Source organism: Hemibagrus wyckioides, linkage group LG19 (genome assembly GCF_019097595.1).
Source record: "Hemibagrus wyckioides isolate EC202008001 linkage group LG19, SWU_Hwy_1.0, whole genome shotgun sequence".
NCBI lineage: Eukaryota > Metazoa > Chordata > Actinopteri > Siluriformes > Bagridae > Hemibagrus > Hemibagrus wyckioides.
The window spans coordinates 22,459,103-22,485,727 of NC_080728.1; the positions used below are offsets into that span (position 1 = coordinate 22,459,103).

Sequence of the window (26,625 nt, forward strand, 5' to 3'; positions counted from 1 at the left end):
ACACACCTCATACACTCCTCACACACCTCATACACACACCTCATACACTCTCATACACACACCTCATACACACACCTCATACACTCCTCACACACACCTCACACACACACCTCATACACTCCTCACACACACCTCACACACACACCTCATACACTCCTCACACACACCTCACACACACACCTCATACACTCCTCACACACACCTCATACACTCCTCACACACACCACACACACACCTCATACACACACCTCATACACACCTCATACACACACACACACCTCATACACCTCATACACACCTCATACACACCTCACACACTCCTCACACACTCCTCACACACACCTCATACACTCCTCACACACACCTCATACACACCTCATACACTCCTCACACACACCTCATACACACACCTCATACACTCCTCACACACACCTCATACACACACCTCATACACACCCCTCATACACTCCTCACACACCCCTCATACACACACCTCATACACACCCCTCATACACTCCTCACACACACCTCACACACACCTCATACACTCCTCACACACACCTCATACACACACCTCATACACTCCTCACACACTCCTCATACACACACCTCATACACTCCTCACACACTCCTCACACACTCCTCACACACACCTCATACACACACCTCATACACACACCTCATCCACTCCTCACACACTCCTCATACACACACCTCATACACTCCTCACACACACACCTCATACACTCCTCACACACACCTCATACACACACCTCATACACTCCTCATACACACACCTCATACACACACCTCACACACACCTCATACACTCCTCACACACATCTCATACACTCCTCACACACACCTCATACACACACCTCATACACTCCTCACACACACACCTCATACACACACCTCATACACTCCTCACACACACCTCATACACTCCTCACACACACCTCATACACACACCTCATACACACACCTCATACACTCCTCACACACACCTCATACACACACCTCATACACTCCTCACACACACCTCATACACACACCTCACACACTCCTCACACACCCCTCACACACACTCCTCACACACACACCTCATACACACACCTCATACACTCTCACACACACACCTCACACACACCTCATACACTCCTCACACTCTCACACACACCTCACACACACACCTCATACACTCCTCACACACACCTCCCTACACACACCTCATACACTCCTCACACACACCTCATACACTCCTCACACACACACCTCATACACACACCTCATACACTCCTCACACACACCTCTCATACACACCTCTCACACACACCTCACACACACACCTCATACACTCCTCACACACACCTCACACACACACCTCATACACTCCTCACACACACCTCATACACTCCTCACACACACCTCATACACACACCTCATACACTCCTCACACACACCTCATACACACACCTCATACACTCCTCACACACCCCTCATACACACACCTCATACACACTCCTCACACACTCCTCACACACTCCTCACACACTCCTCACACACTCCTCACACACACCTCATACACACACCTCATACACTCCTCACACACACCTCATACACTCCTCACACACACCTCATACACACACCTCATACACTCCTCACACACACCTCATACACACACCTCATACACTCCTCACACACACCTCATACACTCCTCACACACACCTCATACACACACCTCATACACTCCTCACACACACCTCATACACTCCTCACACACACCTCATACACACCTCATACACTCCTCACACACACCTCATACACTCCTCACACACACCTCATACACACCTCATACACTCCTCACACACACCTCATACACTCTCACACACACCTCACACACACCTCATACACACACATCACACACTCCTCACACACACCTCATACACACACCTCATACACTCCTCACACACACCTCATACACTCCTCACACACACCTCATACACTCCTCACACATACCTCATACACACACCTCATACACTCCTTACACACACCTCATACACTCCTCACACACACCTCATACACACCTCATACACTCCTCACACACACCTCATACACTCCTCACACACACATCTCATACACACACCTCATACACTCCTCACACACACCTCATACACACCTCATACACTCCTCACACATACCTCATACACTCCTCACACACACCTCACACACTTCTCACACACACCTCATACACTCCTCACACACACCTCATCCACTCCTCACACACACACCCCTCACACACACCTCACACACACACCTCATACACTCCTCACACACACCTCATACACACATCTCGTACACACCCCTCATACACTCCTCACACACACCTCATACACACCCTCTACACACACACTCACACACACATCTCATACACACACCTCATACACTCCTCACACACACCTCATACACACCTCATACACTCCTCACACACCCCTCACACACTCCTCACACACCCCTCATACACACACCTCATACACACCCCTCATACACACCTCACACACACCTCATACACTCCTCACACACACCTCATACACACACCTCATACACTCCTCACACACACACCTCATACACTCCTCACACACACCTCATACACTCCTCACACACACCTCACACACACCTCATACACTCCTCACACACACCTCATACACACACCTCATACACACCTCATACACTCCTCACACACACACCTCATACACACACCTCATACACACACCTCATACACTCCTCACGCACACCTCATACACACACCTCATACACTCCTCATACACACCTCATACACACACCTCATACACTCCTCACACACACCTCATACACTCCTCACACACACCTCATACACACACCTCATACACTCCTCACACACACCTCATACACTCCTCACACACACCTCATACACTCCTCACACACACCTCATACACACACCTCATACACTCCTCACACACACCTCATACACACACCTCATTCACTCCTCATACACACACCTCATACACTCCTCACACACACCTCATACACTTCTCACACACACCTCATACACTTCTCACACACACCTCATACACTCCTCACACACACCTCATACACTCCTCACACACACCTCATACACTCCTCACACACACCTCACACACACACCTCATACACTCCTCACACACACCTCATACACTCCTCACACACACCTCATACACACACCTCATACACTCCTCACACACACACCTCATACACACACCTCATACACTCCTCACACACACCTCATACACACACCTCATACACACACCTCATACACTCCTCACACACACCTCATACACTCCTCACACACACCTCATACACACACCTCATACACACACCTCATCCACTCCTCATACACACACCTCATCCACTCCTCACACACTCCTCATACACACACCTCATACACACCTCATACACTCCTCACACACACACCTCATACACACACCTCATACACTCCTCACACACACCTCATACAATCCTCACACACACCTCATACACACACCTCATACACTCCTCATACACACCTCATACACACACCTCATACACACACCTCATACACTCCTCACACACACCTCATACACTCCTCACACACACCTCACACACACACCTCATACACTCCTCACACACACCTCACACACACACCTCATACACTCCTCACACACACACCTCATACACTCCTCACACACACCTCATACACTCCTCACACACACCTCATACACACACCTCATACACACACCTCATACACACCTCATACACACCTCTCACACACCTCATACACTCCTCACACACACACCTCATACACTCCTCACACACACACCTCATACACACACCTCATACACTCCTCACACACACTCCTCACACACACACCTCATACACACACCTCATACACACCTTGCACACACTCCTCACTCACACCTCTTACACACACCTCATACACTCCTCACACACACCTCATACACACCTCACACACTCCTCATACACTCCTCACACACACCTCATACACTCCTCACACACACACCTCATACACTCCTCATACACACACCTCATACACTCCTCACACACACCTCATCCACTCCTCACACACACCTCATACACTCCTCACACACACCTCATACACACACCTCATACACTCCTCATACACTCCTCACACACACACCTCACACACACCTCATACACTCCTCATACACTCCTCACACACACACCTCATACACTCCTCACACACACACCTCATACACTCCTCATACACACCTCACACACTCCTCACACACACCTCATACACTCCTCACACACACACCTCATACACTCCTCATACACACCTCACACACACACCTCATACACTCCTCACACACACCTCATACACACACCTCATACACTCCTCACACACACACCTCATACACTCCTCACACACACCTCATACACACACCTCATACACTCCTCACACACACCTCATACACTCCTCACACACACCTCATACACACACCTCATCCACTCCTCATACACACACCTCACACACACCTCATACACTCCTCACACACACCTCACACACACACCTCATACACTCCTCACACACACCTCATACACTCCTCACACACACCTCATACACACACCTCATACACACCTCATACACACACCTCATACACACACCTCATACACTCCTCACACACACCTCATACACTCCTCACACACACCTCATACACACACCTCATACACACACCTCATACACTCCTCACACACACATCTCATACACACACCTCATACACTCCTCACACACACCTCACACACACCTCACACACACCTCATACACTCCTCACACACACCTCATACACTCCTCACACACACCTCATACACTCCTCACACACACACCTCATACACTCCTCACACACACCTCACACACACCTCATACACTCCTCACACACACCTCATACACACCTCACACACTCCTCATACACTCCTCACACACACCTCATACACTCCTCACACACACACCTCATACACTCCACACACACACCTCACACACACCTCATACACTCCTCACACACACATCTCATACACACACCTCATACACTCCTCACACACACACCTCATACACTCCTCACACACACACCTCATACACTCCTCACACACACCTCACACACACCTCATACACTCCACACACACACCTCACACACACCTCATACACTCCTCACACACACACCTCATACACACACCTCATACACTCCTCACACACACTCCTCACACACACACCTCATACACACCTCACACACTCCTCATACACTCCTCACACACACCTCATACACTCCTCACACACACACCTCACACACACCTCATACACTCCTCACACACATCTCATACACTCCTCACACACACATCTCATACACACACCTCATACACTCCTCACACACACACCTCATACACTCCTCACACACACACCTCATACACTCCTCACACACACCTCACACACACCTCATACACTCCACACACACACCTCACACACACCTCATACACTCCTCACACACACACCTCATACACACACCTCATACACTCCTCACACACACCTCATACACACACCTCATACACTCCTCATACACACACCTCATACACTCCTCACACACACCTCATACACTTCTCACACACACCTCATACACTCCTCACACACACCTCATACACTCCTCACACACACCTCATACACTCCTCACACACACCTCATACACACACCTCACACACACACCTCATACACTCCTCACACACACCTCATACACACACCTCATACACACACCTCATACACTCCTCACACACACACCTCATACACTCCTCACACACACCTCATACACACACCTCATACACTCCTCATACACACACCTCATACACTCCTCACACACACCTCATACACTCCTCACACACACCTCATACACTCCTCACACACACCTCATACACTCCTCACACACACCTCATACACTCCTCACACACACCTCACACACACACCTCATACACTCCTCACACACACCTCATACACACACCTCATACACACACCTCATACACTCCTCACACACCCCTCATACACTCCTCACACACACCTCATACACACACCTCATACACTCCTCACACACACCTCATACACACACCTCATACACACACCTCATACACTCCTCACACACACACCTCATACACTCCTCACACACACCTCATACACACACCTCATCCACTCCTCATACACACACCTCACACACACCTCATACACTCCTCACACACACCTCATATACACACCTCATACACTCCTCACACACTCCTCATACACTCCTCACACACACCTCATACACTCCTCACACACACCTCATACACACACCTCATACACTCCTCACACACACCTCATACACACACCTCATACACACCTCATACACACACCTCATACACTCCTCACACACACCTCATACACTCCTCACACACACACCTCATACACACACCTCATACACACCTTGCACACACACTCCTCACTCACACCTCTTACACACACCTCATACACTCCTCACACCTCACACACACCTCACACACACCTCATACACTCCTCACACACACCTCACACACACCTCATACACACACCTCATACACTCCTCACACACACCTCATACACACACCTCATACACTCCTCACACACACCTCATACACACACCTCATACACTCCTCACACACACACCTCATACACTCCTCACACACACCTCATACACTCCTCACACACACATCTCATACACACACCTCATACACTCCTCACACACACCTCACACACACCTCATACACTCCTCACACACACCTCATACACACACCTCATACACACACCTCATACACTCCTCACACACACATCTCATACACACACCTCATACACTCCTCACACACACCTCACACACACCTCATACACTCCTCACACACACCTCATACACACACCTCATACACTCCTCACACACACATCTCATACACACACCTCATACACTCCTCACACACACCTCACACACACCTCACACACACCTCACACACACCTCATACACTCCTCACACACACCTCATACACTCCTCACACACACCTCATACACTCCTCATACACACACCTCATACACTCCTCACACACACCTCACACACACACCTCATACACACCTCACACACTCCTCATACACTCCTCATACACTCCTCACACACACCTCATACACTCCTCACACACACACCTCATACACTCCACACACACACCTCACACACTCACACCACACACACACCTCATACACACACCTCATACACTCCTCACACACACATCATACACTCATCACACACACCTCATACACTCCTCACACACACATCTCATACACACACCTCATACACTCCTCACACACACCTCACACACACCTCATACACTCCTCACACACACCTCATACACACATCTCATACACACCTCACACACTCCTCATACACTCCTCACACACACCTCATACACACACCTCATACACACACCTCATACACTCCTCATACACTCCTCACACACACCTCATACACTCCTCACACACACCTCATACACTCCTCACACACACCTCATACACTCCTCACACACACCTCATACACATACCTCACACACACACCTCATACACTCCTCACACACACACCTCATACACTCCTCACACACTCCTCACACACTCCTCACACACACCTCATACACACACCTCATACACTCCTCACACACACACCTCATACACTCCTCACACACACCTCATACACACACCTCATACACACACCTCATACACTCCTCACACACACACCTCATACACTCCTCACACACACCTCATACACACACCTCATACACTCCTCACACACACCTCATACACTTCTCACACACACCTCATACACTCCTCACACACACCTCATACACTCCTCACACACACCTCATACACTCCTCACACACACCTCACACACACACCTCATACACTCCTCACACACACCTCATACACACACCTCATACACACACCTCATACACTCCTCACACACCCCTCATACACTCCTCACACACACCTCATACACACACCTCATACACTCCTCACACACACCTCATACACACACCTCATACACACCTCATACACACCTCATACACACACCTCATACACTCCTCACACACACCTCATACACACACCTCATACACTCCTAACACACACCTCATACACTCCTCACACACACCTCATACACTTCTCACACACACCTCATACACTCCTCACACACACCTCATACACACACCTCATACACTCCTCACACACTCCTCACACACACACCTCATACACACACCTCATACACTCCTCACACACTCCTCATACACACACCTCATACACTCCTCACACACACCTCATACACATACCTCACACACACACCTCATACACTCCTCACACACACCTCATACACACACCTCACACACACACCTCATACACTCCTCACACACACCTCATACACACACCTCATACACACACCTCATACACTCCTCACACACCCCTCATACACTCCTCACACACACCTCATACACACACCTCATACACACCTCATACACACCTCATACACACACCTCATACACTCCTCACACACACCTCATACACACACCTCATACACTCCTCACACACACCTCATACACTCCTCACACACACACCTCATACACTCCTCACACACACCTCATACACACACCTCATACACTCCTCACACACACCTCATACACTCCTCACACACACCTCACACACACCTCATACACTCCTCACACACACATCTCATACACACACCTCATACACTCCTCATACACTCCTCACACACACCTCACACACACCTCACACACACCTCATACACTTCTCACACACACACCTCATACACTCCTCACACACACCTCATACACACACCTCATACACTCCTCACACACTCCTCACACACACACCTCATACACACACCTCATACACTCCTCACACACACCTCATACACACACCTCATACACTCCTCATACACTCCTCACACACACACCTCATACACTCCTCACACACACCTCATACACTCCTCACACACACCTCATCCACTCCTCATACACACCTCATACACACACCTCACACACACCTCATACACTCCTCACACACACCTCATACACTCCTCACACACACCTCATACACTCCTCACACACACCTCATACACTCCTCACACACACCTCATACACTCCTCACACACACCTCATACACACACCTCATACACTCCACATACACACACCTCATACACTCCCCACACACACCTCATACACTTCTCACACACACCTCATACACTTCTCACACACACCTCATACACTCACCTCACACACACCTCATACACTCCTCATACACACACCTCATACACTCCTCACACACCCCTCATATACACACACCTCACACACACCTCATACACTCCTCACACACACCTCATACACACACCTCATACACACACCTCATACACTCCTCACACACACCTCATACACTCCTCACACACACCTCATACACACACCTCATACACTCCTCACACACACCTCATACACACACCTCATACACACACCTCATACACTCCTCACACACACCTCATACACTCCTCACACACACCTCATACACACACCTCATACACTCCTCACACACACCTCATACAATCCTCACACACACCTCATACACACACCTCATACACTCCTCATACACACCTCATACACACACCTCATACACTCCTCACACACACCTCATACACTCCTCACACACACCTCATACACTCCTCACACACACCTCATACACTCCTCACACACACCTCATACACTCCTCACACACACCTCATACACTCCTCACACACACCTCATACACTCCTCACACACACCTCATACACTCCTCACACACACCTCATACACACACCTCATACACACACCTCATACACACACCTCATCCACACCTCATACACTCCTCACACACACACCTCATACACTCCTCACACACACCTCATTCACACACCTCATACACTCCTCACACACACACCTCATACACACACACCTCATACACTCCTCACACACACTCCTCACACACACACCTCATACACTCCTCACACACACCTCACACACACCTCATACACTCCTCATACACACACCTCATACACACCTTGCACACACTCCTCACTCACACCTCTTACACACACCTCATACACTCCTCACACACACCTCATACACACCTCACACACTCCTCATACACTCCTCACACACACCTCATACACTCCTCACACACACACCTCATACACTCCTCACACACACCTCATACACACACCTCATACACTCCTCACACACACCTCATACACTCCTCACACACACCTCATACACTCCTCACACACACCTCATACACACACCTCATACACTCCTCACACACTCCTCATACACTCCTCACACACACCTCATACACACACCTCATACACTCCTCACACACACCTCACACACACACCTCATACACTCCTCACACACACCTCATACACACACCTCATACACTCCTCACACACACCTCATACACTCCTCACACACACCTCATACACACACCTCATACACTCCTCATACACTCCTCACACACACACCTCATACACTCCTCATACACTCCTCACACACACACCTCATACACTCCTCACACACACCTCATACACACACCTCATACACTCCTCACACACACCTCATACACTCCTCACACACACCTCATACACTCCTCACACACACCTCATACACACACCTCATACACTCCTCACACACACCTCATACACTCCTCACACACACCTCATACACACACCTCATACACTCCTCACACACACCTCATACACTCCTCACACACACACCTCATACACTCCTCACACACACCTCATACACTCCTCACACACACACCTCATACACTCCTCACACACACCTCATACACACACCTCATACACTCCTCACACACACACCTCACACACACCTCATACACTCCTCACACACACCTCATACACTCCTCACACACCCCTCATACACACACCTCATACACACCCCTCATACACTCCTCACACACCCCTCATACACACACCTCATACACACCCCTCATACACTCCTCACACACTCCTCACACACACCTCATACACACACCTCATACACTCCTCACACACACCTCATACACTCCTCACACACACCTCACACACACCTCATCCACTCCTCACACACTCCTCATACACACACCTCATACACTCCTCACACACACACCTCATACACTCCACACACACACACCTCACACACACCTCATACACTCCTCACACACACACCTCATACACTCCACACACACACCTCACACACACCTCATACACACACCTCATACACACACCTCATACACTCCTCACACACACCTCATACACACACCTCATACACACACCTCATACACACACCTCATACACTCCTCACACACACCTCACACACACACCTCATACACTCCTCACACACACCTCATACACTCCTCACACACACCTCATACACACACCTCATACACTCCTCACACACACCTCATACACTCCTCACACACACCTCATACACACACCTCATACACTCCTCACACACACCTCATACACACACCTCATACACTCCTCACACACACACCTCACACACACCTCATACACTCCTCACACACATCTCATACACTCCTCACACACACCTCATACACACACCTCATACACACACCTCATACACTCCTCACACACACCTCATACAATCCTCACACACACCTCATACACACACCTCATACACTCCTCATACACACCTCATACACACACCTCATACACTCCTCACACACCTCACACACTCTCCTCACACACACCTCATACACTCCTCACACACACCTCATACACTCCTCACACACACCTCACACACACACCTCATACACTCCTCACACACACCTCACACACACACCTCATACACTCCTCACACACACCTCATACACTCCTCACACACACCTCATACACACCTCATACACACCTCATACACACACCTCATACACACACCTCATACACACCTCATACACACACCTCATACACTCCTCACACACACCTCATACACTCACCTCACGCACACCTCATACACTCCTCACACACACACCTCATACACACACCTCATACACTCCTCACACACACTCCTCACACACACACCTCATACACACACCTCATACACACCTTGCACACACTCCTCACTCACACCTCTTACACACACCTCATACACTCCTCACACACACCTCACACACACACCTCATACACACACCTCATACACACCTTGCACACACTCCTCACTCACACCTCTTACACACACCTCATACACACCTCACACACTCCTCATACACTCCTCACACACACCTCATACACTCCTCACACACACCTCATACACACACCTCATACACTCCTCACACACACCTCATACACTTCTCACACACACCTCATACACTCCTCACACACATCTCATACACACACCTCATACACTCCTCACACACTCCTCACACACACACCTCATACACACACCTCATACACTCCTCACACACTCCTCACACACACACCTCATACACACACCTCATACACACACCTCATACACTCCTCATACACTCCTCACACACACACCTCATACACTCCTCATACACTCCTCACACACACACCTCATACACTCCTCACACACACCTCATACACACACCTCATACACTCCTCACACACACACCTCATACACTCCTCACACACACCTCATTCACACACCTCATACACTCCTCACACACACACCTCATACACTCCTCACACACACCTCATACACACACCTCATCCACTCCTCATACACACACCTCACACACACCTCATACACTCCTCACACACACCTCATACACACACCTCATACACTCCTCACACACACCTCATACACACACCTCATCCACTCCTCATACACACACCTCACACACACCTCATACACTCCTCACACACACCTCATACACACACCTCATACACTCCTCATACACACCTCATACACACACCTCATACACTCCTCACACACACCTCATACACTCCTCACACACACCTCATACACACACCTCATACACTCCTCACACACACCTCATACACTCCTCACACACACCTCATACACACACCTCATACACACACCTCATACACTCCTCACACACACCTCACACACACCTCATACACACACCTCATACACTCCTCACACACACCTCATACACTCCTCACACACACCTCATACACACACCTCATACACACCTCATACACACACCTCATACACACATCTCATACACTCCTCACACACACCTCATACACACACCTCATACACTCCTCACACACACCTCATACACACACCTCATACACTCCTCACACACACCTCATACACACACCTCATACACTCCTCACACACACCTCATACACACACCTCATACACACACCTCATACACTCCTCACACACACCTCACACACACACCTCATACACTCCTCACACACACCTCATACACTCCTCACACACACCTCATACACACACCTCATACACTCCTCACACACACCTCATACACACACCTCATACACACACCTCATACACTCCTCACACACACCTCATACACTCCTCACACACACCTCATACACACACCTCATACACACACCTCATACACTCCTCACACACACCTCATACAATCCTCACACACACCTCATACACACACCTCATACACTCCTCACACACACCTCATACACTCCTCACACACACCTCATACACACACCTCATACACTCCTCACACACACCTCATACACACACCTCATACACTCCTCACACACACCTCATACACTCCTCACACACAACTCATACACACTCCTCATACACACACCTCATACACACCTCACACACACACCTCATACACTCCTCACACACCTCATACACCTCACACACACACCTCATACACACTCCTCACACACACCTCATACACTCCTCACACACACCTCATACACACCTCATACACACCTCATACACACACCTCATACACACACCTCATACACACCTCATACACACACCTCATACACTCCTCACACACACCTCATACACTCCTCACACACACACCTCATACACACACCTCATACACTCCTCACACACACCTCATACACTCCTCACACACACACCTCATACACACACCTCATACACACCTTGCACACACTCCTCACTCACACCTCACACACACCTCATACACACACCTCATACACTCCTCACACACACACCTCATACACTCCTCACACACACACCTCATACACTCCTCATACACACCTCACACACTCCTCACACACTCCTCACACACACCTCATACACTCCTCACACACACCTCATACACACCTCATACACTCCTCACACACACCTCATACACACACCTCATACACTCCTCACACACACCTCATACACACCTCATACACACACGCTCATACACTGCTCACACACTGCTCACACACTCCTCACACACTCCTCACACACACACCCCATACACACACCTCATACACTCCTCACACACTCCTCACACACACACCTCATACACACACCTCATACTCACACCTCATACACTCCTCATACACTCCTCACACACCCCTCATACACTCCTCACACACCCCTCATACACTCCTCACACACACCTCATACACTCCTCATACACTCCTCACACACACACCTCATACACTCCTCACACACACCTCATACACACACCTCATACACTCCTCACACACACACCTCATACACTCCTCACACACACCTCATACACACACCTCATACACTCCTCACACACACCTCATACACTCCTCACACACACCTCATACACACTCCTCATACACACACCTCATACACTCCTCATACACTCCTCACACACACCTCATACACACACCTCATACACTCCTCATACACTCCTCACACACACCTCATACACACACCTCATACACACACCTCATACACACACCTCATCCACTCCTCATACACACACCTCACACACACCTCATACACACCTCTCACCCACACCTCATACACACACCTCATACACTCCTCACACACACACCTCATACACACACCTCATACACTCCTCACACACACCTCATACACACACCTCATACACTCCTCACACACACCTCATACACTCCTTACACACACCTCATACACTCCTCACACACACCTCATACACTCCTCACACACACCTCATACACACACCTCATACACTCCTCACACACACACCTCATACACTCCTCACACACACATCTCATACACACCTCATACACTCCTCACACACACACCTCATACACACACCTCATACACTCCTCACACACACCTCATACACTCCTCACACACACACCTCATACACTCCTCACACACACACCTCATACACACATCTCATACACTCCTCACACACACCTCATACACACACCTCATACACATACCTCATACACACACCTCATACACTCCTCACACATACCTCATACACACACCTCATACACTCCTCACACATACCTCATACACACACCTCGTACACTCCTCACACACACCTCACACACACACCTCTCATCCACTCTTCATACACACACCTCATACACACACCTCATACACTCCTCACACACACACCTCATACACACACCTCATACACTCCTCACACACACCTCATACACACACCTCATACACTCCTCATACACACACCTCATACACTCCTCACACACACCTCATACACACACCTCATACACTCCTCACACACACACCTCATACACACACCTCATACACTCCTCACACACACCTCATACACACACCTCATACACTCCTCACACACACACCTCATACACACACCTCATACACTCCTCACACACACCTCATACACTCCTCACACACACACCTCATACACTCCTCACACACACACCTCATACACTCCTCATACACACCTCACACACTCCTCACACACACCTCATACACTCCTCACACACACCTCACACACACACCTCATACACTCCTCACACACACACCTCATACACTCCTCATACACACCTCACACACTCCTCACACACACCTCACACACACCTCATACACACACCTCATACACACACCTCATACACACACCTCATCCACTCCTCATACACACACCTCATACACTCCTCACACACACCTCATACACACACCTCATACACACACCTCATACACTCCTCACACACACCTCATACACTCCTCACACACACACCTCATACACACACCTCATACACTCCTCACACACACCTCATACACTCCTCACACACACCTCATACACACCTCATACACTCCTCACACACCCCTCATACACACACCTCATACACACCCCTCATACACTCCTCACACACCCCTCATACACACACCTCATACACACCTCATACACACACCTCATACACACACCTCATACACTCCTCACACACACCTCATACACTCCTCACACACACCTCACACACACACCTCATACACTCCTCACACACACCTCACACACACACCTCATACACACACCTCATACACTCCTCACACACACCTCATACACTCCTCATACACTCCTCACACACACCTCACACACACACCTCATACACACACCTCATACACTCCTCACACACACCTCATACACACCTCATACACTCCTCACACACACCTCATACACTCCTCACACACACCTCATACACTCCTCACACACACCTCACACACACCTCATACACTCCTCACACACACCTCATACACACACCTCATACACACACCTCATACACACCTCACACACTCCTCATACACACACCTCATACACTCCTCACACACACACCTCATACACTCCTCACACACACACCTCATACACACACCTCATACACTCCTCACACACACCTCATACACTCCTCACACACACCTCATACACACACCTCATACACTCCTCACACACACCTCATACACTCCTCACACACACACCTCATACACACACCTCATACACTCCTCACACACACCTCATACACACACCTCATACACTCCTCACACACACCTCATACACTCCTCACACACACCTCATACACTCCTCACACACACCTCATACACACACCTCATACACTCCTCACACACACCTCATACACACACCTCATACACACACCTCATACACACACCTCATACACTCCTCACACACACCTCATACACACACCTCATACACTCCTCACACACACCTCATACACACACCTCATACACTCCTCACACACACCTCATACACACACCTCATCCACTCTTCATACACACACCTCACACACACCTCATACACTCCTCACACACACCTCATACACACACCTCATACACTCCTCACACACACCTCATACACACACCTCATACACTCCTCATACACACACCTCATACACTCCTCATACACACACCTCACACACACCTCATACACTCCTCACACACACCTCATACACACACCTCATACACTCCTCACACACACCTCATACACACACCTCATACACTCCTCACACACACCTCATACACACACCTCATTCACTCCTCACACACACCTCATACACTTCTCACACACACCTCATACACTTCTCACACACACCTCATACACTCCTCACACACACCTCATACACTCCTCACACACACCTCATACACACCTCATACACACCTCATACACACACCTCATACACACACCTCATACACACCTCATACACACACCTCATACACTCCTCACACACACCTCATACACTCCTCACACACACACCTCATACACACACCTCATACACTCCTCACACACACTCCTCACACACACACCTCATACACACACCTCATACACACCTTGCACACACTCCTCACTCACACCTCTTACACACACCTCTTACACACACCTCATACACTCCTCACACCTCACACACACCTCACACACACCTCATACACTCCTCACACACACCTCACACACACCTCACACACACACCTCATACACACACCTCATACACTCCTCACACACACCTCATACACACACCTCATACACTCCTCACACACACACCTCATACACTCCTCACACACACACCTCATACACTCCTCACACACACACCTCATACACTCCTCACACACACCTCATACACTCCTCACACACACACCTCATACACACACCTCATACACTCCTCACACACACCTCATACACTCCTCACACACACACCTCATACACACACCTCATCCACTCCTCACACACTCCTCATACACTCCTCACACACACACCTCATACACACACCTCATACACACACCTCATCCACTCCTCACACACTCCTCATACACTCCTCACACACACACCTCATACACACACCTCATACACTCCTCACACACACACCTCATACACACACCTCATACACTCCTCACACACACACCTCATACACACACCTCATACACACCTCACACACTCCTCACACACACACCTCATACACTCCTCACACACACCTCACACACACCTCATACACTCCTCACACACACCTCATACACTCCTCACACACACCTCACACACACCTCATACACTCCTCACACACACCTCATACACACACCTCATACACACACCTCATACACTCCTCACACACACCTCATACACACACCTCATACACTCCTCACACACACCTCATACACTCCTCACACACACCTCATACACTCCTCACACACACACCTCATACACTCCTCACACACACCTCATACACTCCTCACACACACCTCACACACACCTCATACACTCCTCACACACACCTCATACACACACCTCATACACACACCTCATACACTCCTCACACACACCTCATACACACACCTCATACACTCCTCACACACACCTCATACACACACCTCATACACTCCTCACACACACCTCATACACACACCTCATACACTCCTCACACACACCTCATACACTCCTCACACACACCTCATACACTCCTCACACACACCTCATACACTCCTCACACACACCTCATACACACCTCATACACACACCTCATACACTCCTCACACACACCTCATACACACACCTCATACACTCCTCACACACACCTCATACACTCCTCACACACACACCTCATACACACACCTCATACACTCCTCACACACACCTCATACACACACCTCATACACTCCTCATACACACACCTCATACACTCCTCACACACACACCTCATACACTCCTCACACACACCTCATACACTCCTCACACACACCTCACACACACCTCATACACACCTCACACACTCCTCATACACACACCTCATACACTCCTCACACACACCTCATACACTCCTCACACACTCCTCATACACACACCTCATACACTCCTCATACACACACCTCATACACTCCTCATACACACACCTCATACACTCCTCACACACACACCTCATACACACACCTCACACACACCTCATACACACACCTCATACACTCCTCATACACACACCTCATACACTCCTCACACACACCTCATACACTCCTCACACACACCTCACACACACCTCATACACTCCTCACACACACCTCATACACACACCTCATACACACCTCATACACACCTCATACACACACCTCATACACACACCTCATACACTCCTCACACACACCTCATACACACACCTCATACACACACCTCATACACTCCTCACACACACCTCATACACACACCTCATACACACACCTCATACACACACCTCATACACTCCTCACACACACCTCATACACACACCTCATACACTCCTCACACACACACCTCATACACACACCTCATACACTCCTCACACACACCTCATACACTCCTCACACACACCTCATACACTCCTCACACACACCTCATACACTCCTCACACACACCTCACACACACCTCATACACTCCTCACACACACCTCATACACTCCTCACACACACCTCACACACACACCTCATACACTCCTCACACACACCTCACACACACACCTCATACACTCCTCACACACACCTCATACACTCCTCACACACACCTCATACACACACCTCATACACACCTCATACACTCCTCACACACACCTCATACACTCCTCACACACACACCTCATACACACACCTCATACACACCTTGCACACACACTCCTCACTCACACCTCTTACACACACCTCTTACACACACCTCATACACTCCTCACACCTCACACACACCTCACACACACCTCATACACTCCTCACACACACCTCACACACACCTCACACACACACCTCATACACACACCTCATACACTCCTCACACACACCTCATACACACACCTCATACACTCCTCACACACACCTCATACACACACCTCATACACTCCTCCCACACACACCTCATACACACCACTCCTCACACACACCTCATACACACCTCATACACTCCTCACACACACCTCATACACACACCTCATACACTCCTCACACACACCTCATACACACACCTCATACACTCCTCACACACACACCTCATACACTCCTCACACACACACCTCATACACTCCTCATACACACCTCATACACTCCTCACACACACATCTCATACACACACCTCATACACTCCTCACACACACACCTCACACACCTCACACACCTCATACACACCTCCTCACACACACCTCATACACACCTCACACACACACCTCATACACACACCTCACACACACCTCACACACACTCCTCACACACACCTCATACACTCCTCACACACACCTCACACACACCTCATACACCTCACACACACCTCACACACACCTCATACACTCCTCACACACACCTCATACACTCCTCACACACACCTCATACACTCCTCACACACACACCTCATACACTCCTCACACACACCTCACACACACCTCATACACTCCACACACACACCTCACACACACCTCATACACTCCTCACACACACACCTCATACACACACCTCATACACTCCTCACACACACCTCATACACTCCTCACACACACACCTCATACACTCCACACACACACCTCACACACACCTCATACACTCCTCACACACACACCTCATACACTCCTCACACACACACCTCATACACTCCACACACACACCTCACACACACCTCATACACTCCTCACACACACCTCATACACTCCTCACACACATACCTCATACACACACCTCATACACACCTCACACACTCCTCATACACTCCTCACACACACCTCATACACTCCTCACACACACCTCATACACTCCTCACACACACCTCATACACTCCTCACACACACATCTCATACACACACCTCACACACACCTCATACACTCCTCACACACACACATCTCATACACTCCTCACACACACCTCATACACTCCTCACAGGAAACTTTTCCTTGTTGAAGCAGAGACCAGGAGACGTTGGGATATCTTTCAAGCAGAAGTTACTCTTTATTGAGAACTCACTGTGCATCACTGCAGTCATCCAAGTCTGACTATAGTTTCAGCACTGTAGAATTTATACTTTTCCAGGGGGGGGGTACATAGAGGTGGAGACAATCTAAACAAAGCCTGCATCTGCAGTACAGGAATCAGCCCGGTAACGGAATTTCCCCAGCCCTGATCTCATCAGCATAACAATGTTGTTCAAATGCATAGGTGCTAATCCAATCAGCCTGACAGCATCACCCAGACCTTCACATTATCATAGAGACAAAGGCACAGCCTGGGCTTGAGATTAGCATTCCCATTTAACCTGGGACCCTGCCCGGTGGTCAGGAAGTACATAAAGACAAAAGGTTAATGTCCCAGACACCTGGGCTGCCAGACTTGATCTTCTTAGAATGTCATCATCTTTACCTCAAAATGTAAAACCCAATGTACATAACTTTTTAGTTTATATACTATTATGTTGGAACCTAGATTTAACATTTTATAAATCTGTAATCCAACAACACACACACGTACCCACACACACGTACACACACTCCCCGCACACTCCTTGAACACGCACACAAACCTCACACACACTCCTCACACACACCTCACACACACACCTCACACACACCCCATGCACACACTCCTCATGCACACACACACACTCCTCATACACACACACTCCTCATACACACACACACCACACACACAGACACCTCACACACACACCTCATACACACCTCACACACACACTCCACACACACAGACACCTCATACACACCTCACACACACACACACACACACACACACACTCCTCATACACACACACTCCTCATACACACACACACCACACACACAGACACCTCACACACACACCTCATACACACCTCACACACACACACACACACACTCCACACACACAGACACCTCATACACACCTCACACACACACACACACACACACACTCCACACACACAGACACCTCACACACACACCTCATACACACACTCCACACACACAGACACCTCACACACACACACACACTCCACACACACAGACACCTCATACACACCTCACACACACACCACGCACACTCCTCATGCACACACACACCTCATACACACCTCACACACTCCACACACACACCTCACACACCTCACACACCTCCACACACACAAACCTCACACACACACAAACACACACACACTCCACACACACACACCTCATACACACCTCACACACACACACACCATGCACACTCCTCATGCACACACACTCCTCACACACACACCTCATACACACCTCACACACACACACACTCCACACACACACACACTCCACACACACAGACACCTCACACACACACCTCATACACACCTCACACACACACCTCATACACACTTCACACACACACACACACACTCCACACACACAGACACCTCATACACACCTCACACACACACACACACACACACACTCCACACACACAGACACCTCACACACACACCTCATACACACACTCCACACACACAGACACCTCACACACACACACACACTCCACACACACAGACACCTCATACACACCTCACACACACACCACGCACACTCCTCATGCACACACACACCTCATACACACCTCACACACACTCCACACACACACACCTCATACACACCTCACACACACTCCACACACACAAACCTCACACACACACACAAACACACACACACTCCACACACACACACCTCATACACACCTCACACACACACACACCATGCACACTCCTCATGCACACACACTCCTCACACACACACCTCATACACACCTCACACACACACACACTCCACACACACACACACTCCACACACACAGACACCTCACACACACACCTCATACACACCTCACACACACACCTCATACACACTTCACACACACACACACACACTCCACACACACAGACACCTCATACACACCTCACACACACACACACTCCACACACACAGACACCTCATACACACCTCACACACACACCACACACACTCCTCACACACACACCTCATACACACCTCACACACACACCACGCACACTCCTCATGCACACACACACTCCTCACACACACACCTCATACACACCTCACACACACACACACCATGCACACTCCTCTCACACACACACAAACACACACTCCTTAATTGTGTTTCTGTGTGTTTTGTGTGTGTGTTAGGGCCCTAAAGGAGAGACCGTTGGTTCTATCACTCAGCCTCTCCCCAGCAGTCACCTGATATTTCGAGCTGCTTCAGAGTCAGATGGTAACATACAACACACACACACACACACACACAGCTTGGTCAAAATCACACACATTTCTTTGGCCTGCCTTTTGCTTTGATTGAAGCAAAAATAAAATGAAGCACTAATGACAGAGTGCAGTCAAGCGGCATCTACTCCACAGGTTTGTTAAAAACTTCAAACTCATTATAGATCAGAATAGATCAGTGTAGATCAGTGTAGATCAGTGTAGATCAGAGTAGATCAGTATAGATCATTGTAGATTAGTGTAGATCAGTATAATTCAGTGTAGATCAGAGTAGATCAGAATAGATCAGTGTAGATCAGTATAGATCAGTATAGATCAGTGTAGATCAGTGTAGATCAGAGTAGATCAGTATAGATCATTATAGATCAGAATAGATCAGTGTAGATCAGTATAATTCAGTGTAGATCAGAGTAGATCAGAATAAATCAGTGTAGATCAGTGTAGATCAGTATAGATCATTGTAGATTAGTGTAGATCAGTATAGATCAGAATAGATCAGTGTAGATCAGAGTAGATCATTGTAGATCATTATAGATTAGTGTAGATCATTATAGATTAGTGTAGATCATTATAGATTAGTGTAGATCATTATAGATTAGTGTAGATCAGTATAGATCAGTGTAGATTAGTATAGATCATTATAGATTAGTGTAGATCATTATAGATTAGTGTAGATCAGTATAGATCATTATAGATCAGATCAGTACAGATCATTATAGATCAGAGTAGATCAGTGTAGATCATTACTGATCAGAGTAGATCAGTAGTACATCAGCATAGAGCTACAGTAATACACACACACACACATCTGCATAGAGCTACAGTAATACACACACACACACACATCTGCATAGACCTACAGTAATACACACACACACACACACATCTGCATAGACCTACAGTAATACACACACACACACACACACATCAGCATAGAGCTACAGTAATACACACACACACACACACATCTGCATAGAGCTACAGTAATACACACACACACACACATCAGCATAGAGCTACAGTAATACACACACACACACACACACATCTGCATAGAGCTACAGTAATACACACACACACACACACACACACATCAGCATAGAGCTACAGTAATACACACACACACACATCTGCATAGAGCTACAGTAATACACACACACACACACACACACATCTGCATAGAGCTACAGTAATACACACACACACATCTGCATAGAGCTACAGTAATACACACACACACATCTGCATAGAGCTACAGTAATACACACACACACACACACACATCTGCATAGACCTACAGTAATACACACACACACACACACACACACACATCAGCATAGAGCTACAGTAATACACACACACACATCTGCATAGAGCTACAGTAATACACACACATACACACACACACATCTGCATAGAGCTACAGTAATACACACACACATCTGCATAGACCTACAGTAATACACACACACACACACACACACACATCAGCATAGAGCTACAGTAATACACACACACACATCTGCATAGAGCTACAGTAATACACACACATACACACACACACATCTGCATAGAGCTACAGTAATACACACACACATCTGCATAGAGCTACAGTAATACACACACACACATCTGCATAGAGCTACAGTAATACACACACACACACACATCTGTATAGAGCTACAGTAATACACACACACACACACATCTGCATAGAGCTACAGTAATACACACACACACACATCTGCATAGAGCTACAGTAATACACACACATACACACATCTGCATAGAGCTATAAACTATAATTTAATAGTTGATTGTGGTATTTGTGTGTGTGTGTGTGTGTTTTACTGTAGCTCTATGCTGATGTGTGTGTGTGTGTGTGTGTGTGTGTGTGTATTACTATAGCTCTATGCTGATGTGTGTGTGTGTGTTACTGTAGCTCTATGCTGATGTGTGTGTGTGTGTTACTGTAGCTCTATGCTGATGTGTGTGTGTGTGTGTGTGTGTAGGTCGCTGCTGGATGGATGCTCTTGAGTTGGCTCTTAAATGTTCCAGTCTGCTAAAGAGGACAATGATCCGTGAGGGAAAAGAGGAAACAACTGAACACACACACATCAGCTTCTACAGCCTGCTGAGATCACACACTCTGCAGTAAGAGCTCTTCCTGCTGACACACAGAACCAGAATAAAACCCTTCTACTGGATCATGGGAGTAGATCTGAAAGATCTCCCAGTGCTCATAATCCAGATTTTCTCAACTTGATCTCCTGCAGAACCCTAAAGAATTCTGAAGAGAGAATCTACTTTAGTCAGAAGTCACATGAATAAAGGTTTGAGAACAGAACCCTGAACCCTGAACCCTGAACCCTGACTCTCACCATAACTTTAACTGAGATCTAGAACCACAGAACCCCAGAACCTCAGAGCATGGAGCCCAGCTTCACACCAAGCATCACCAAACATCAGATACACGATTGTAATGGTCAGCTGGTAACGTGTGTGTGTTCCGTCTTTCTAGTGAATGTGACCAGTTTAAGGATGAGCTGAACTCGGATAAGTCAGATAGAGAGATAGAGCAGGACGAATGGGAGAAGAGCGATGAGAGCGACAGCGACACCAGCGAACGACAGGAAGACTCGTACGCAGACCTGGAGCATGACACACTGAGGGAAACGCTTTACATGGAGCAGAGCCATGAGGAGCTGGGAGAGGTGTGTGTGTGTTATTGGTGCTGTGTGTGTGTGTGTGTGTGTGTGTGTGTGTGTTATAAGCGCTGTGTGTGTGTGTGTGTGTGTGTTATAAGCGCTGTGTGTGTGTT

The 26,625-nt window shown here is 48.3% G+C and overlaps 1 protein-coding gene across 6 annotated transcripts in view; it reads left to right on the forward strand.

Annotated features, from left to right (window-relative positions):
* osbpl8 (oxysterol binding protein-like 8) overlaps nucleotides 1-26,625 on the forward strand; it is an 80,188-nt gene that overhangs the window by 18,092 nt on the left and 35,471 nt on the right. For all 6 annotated transcript variants that reach the window (XM_058417176.1, XM_058417178.1, XM_058417175.1 and 3 more), the window contains exons 6-8: nucleotides 23,712-23,796; nucleotides 25,817-25,958; nucleotides 26,326-26,518. In XM_058417176.1, the coding sequence (XP_058273159.1) occupies nucleotides 23,712-23,796; nucleotides 25,817-25,958; nucleotides 26,326-26,518 (420 nt within the window). The remainder of the gene's footprint in view (nucleotides 1-23,711; nucleotides 23,797-25,816; nucleotides 25,959-26,325; nucleotides 26,519-26,625) is intronic.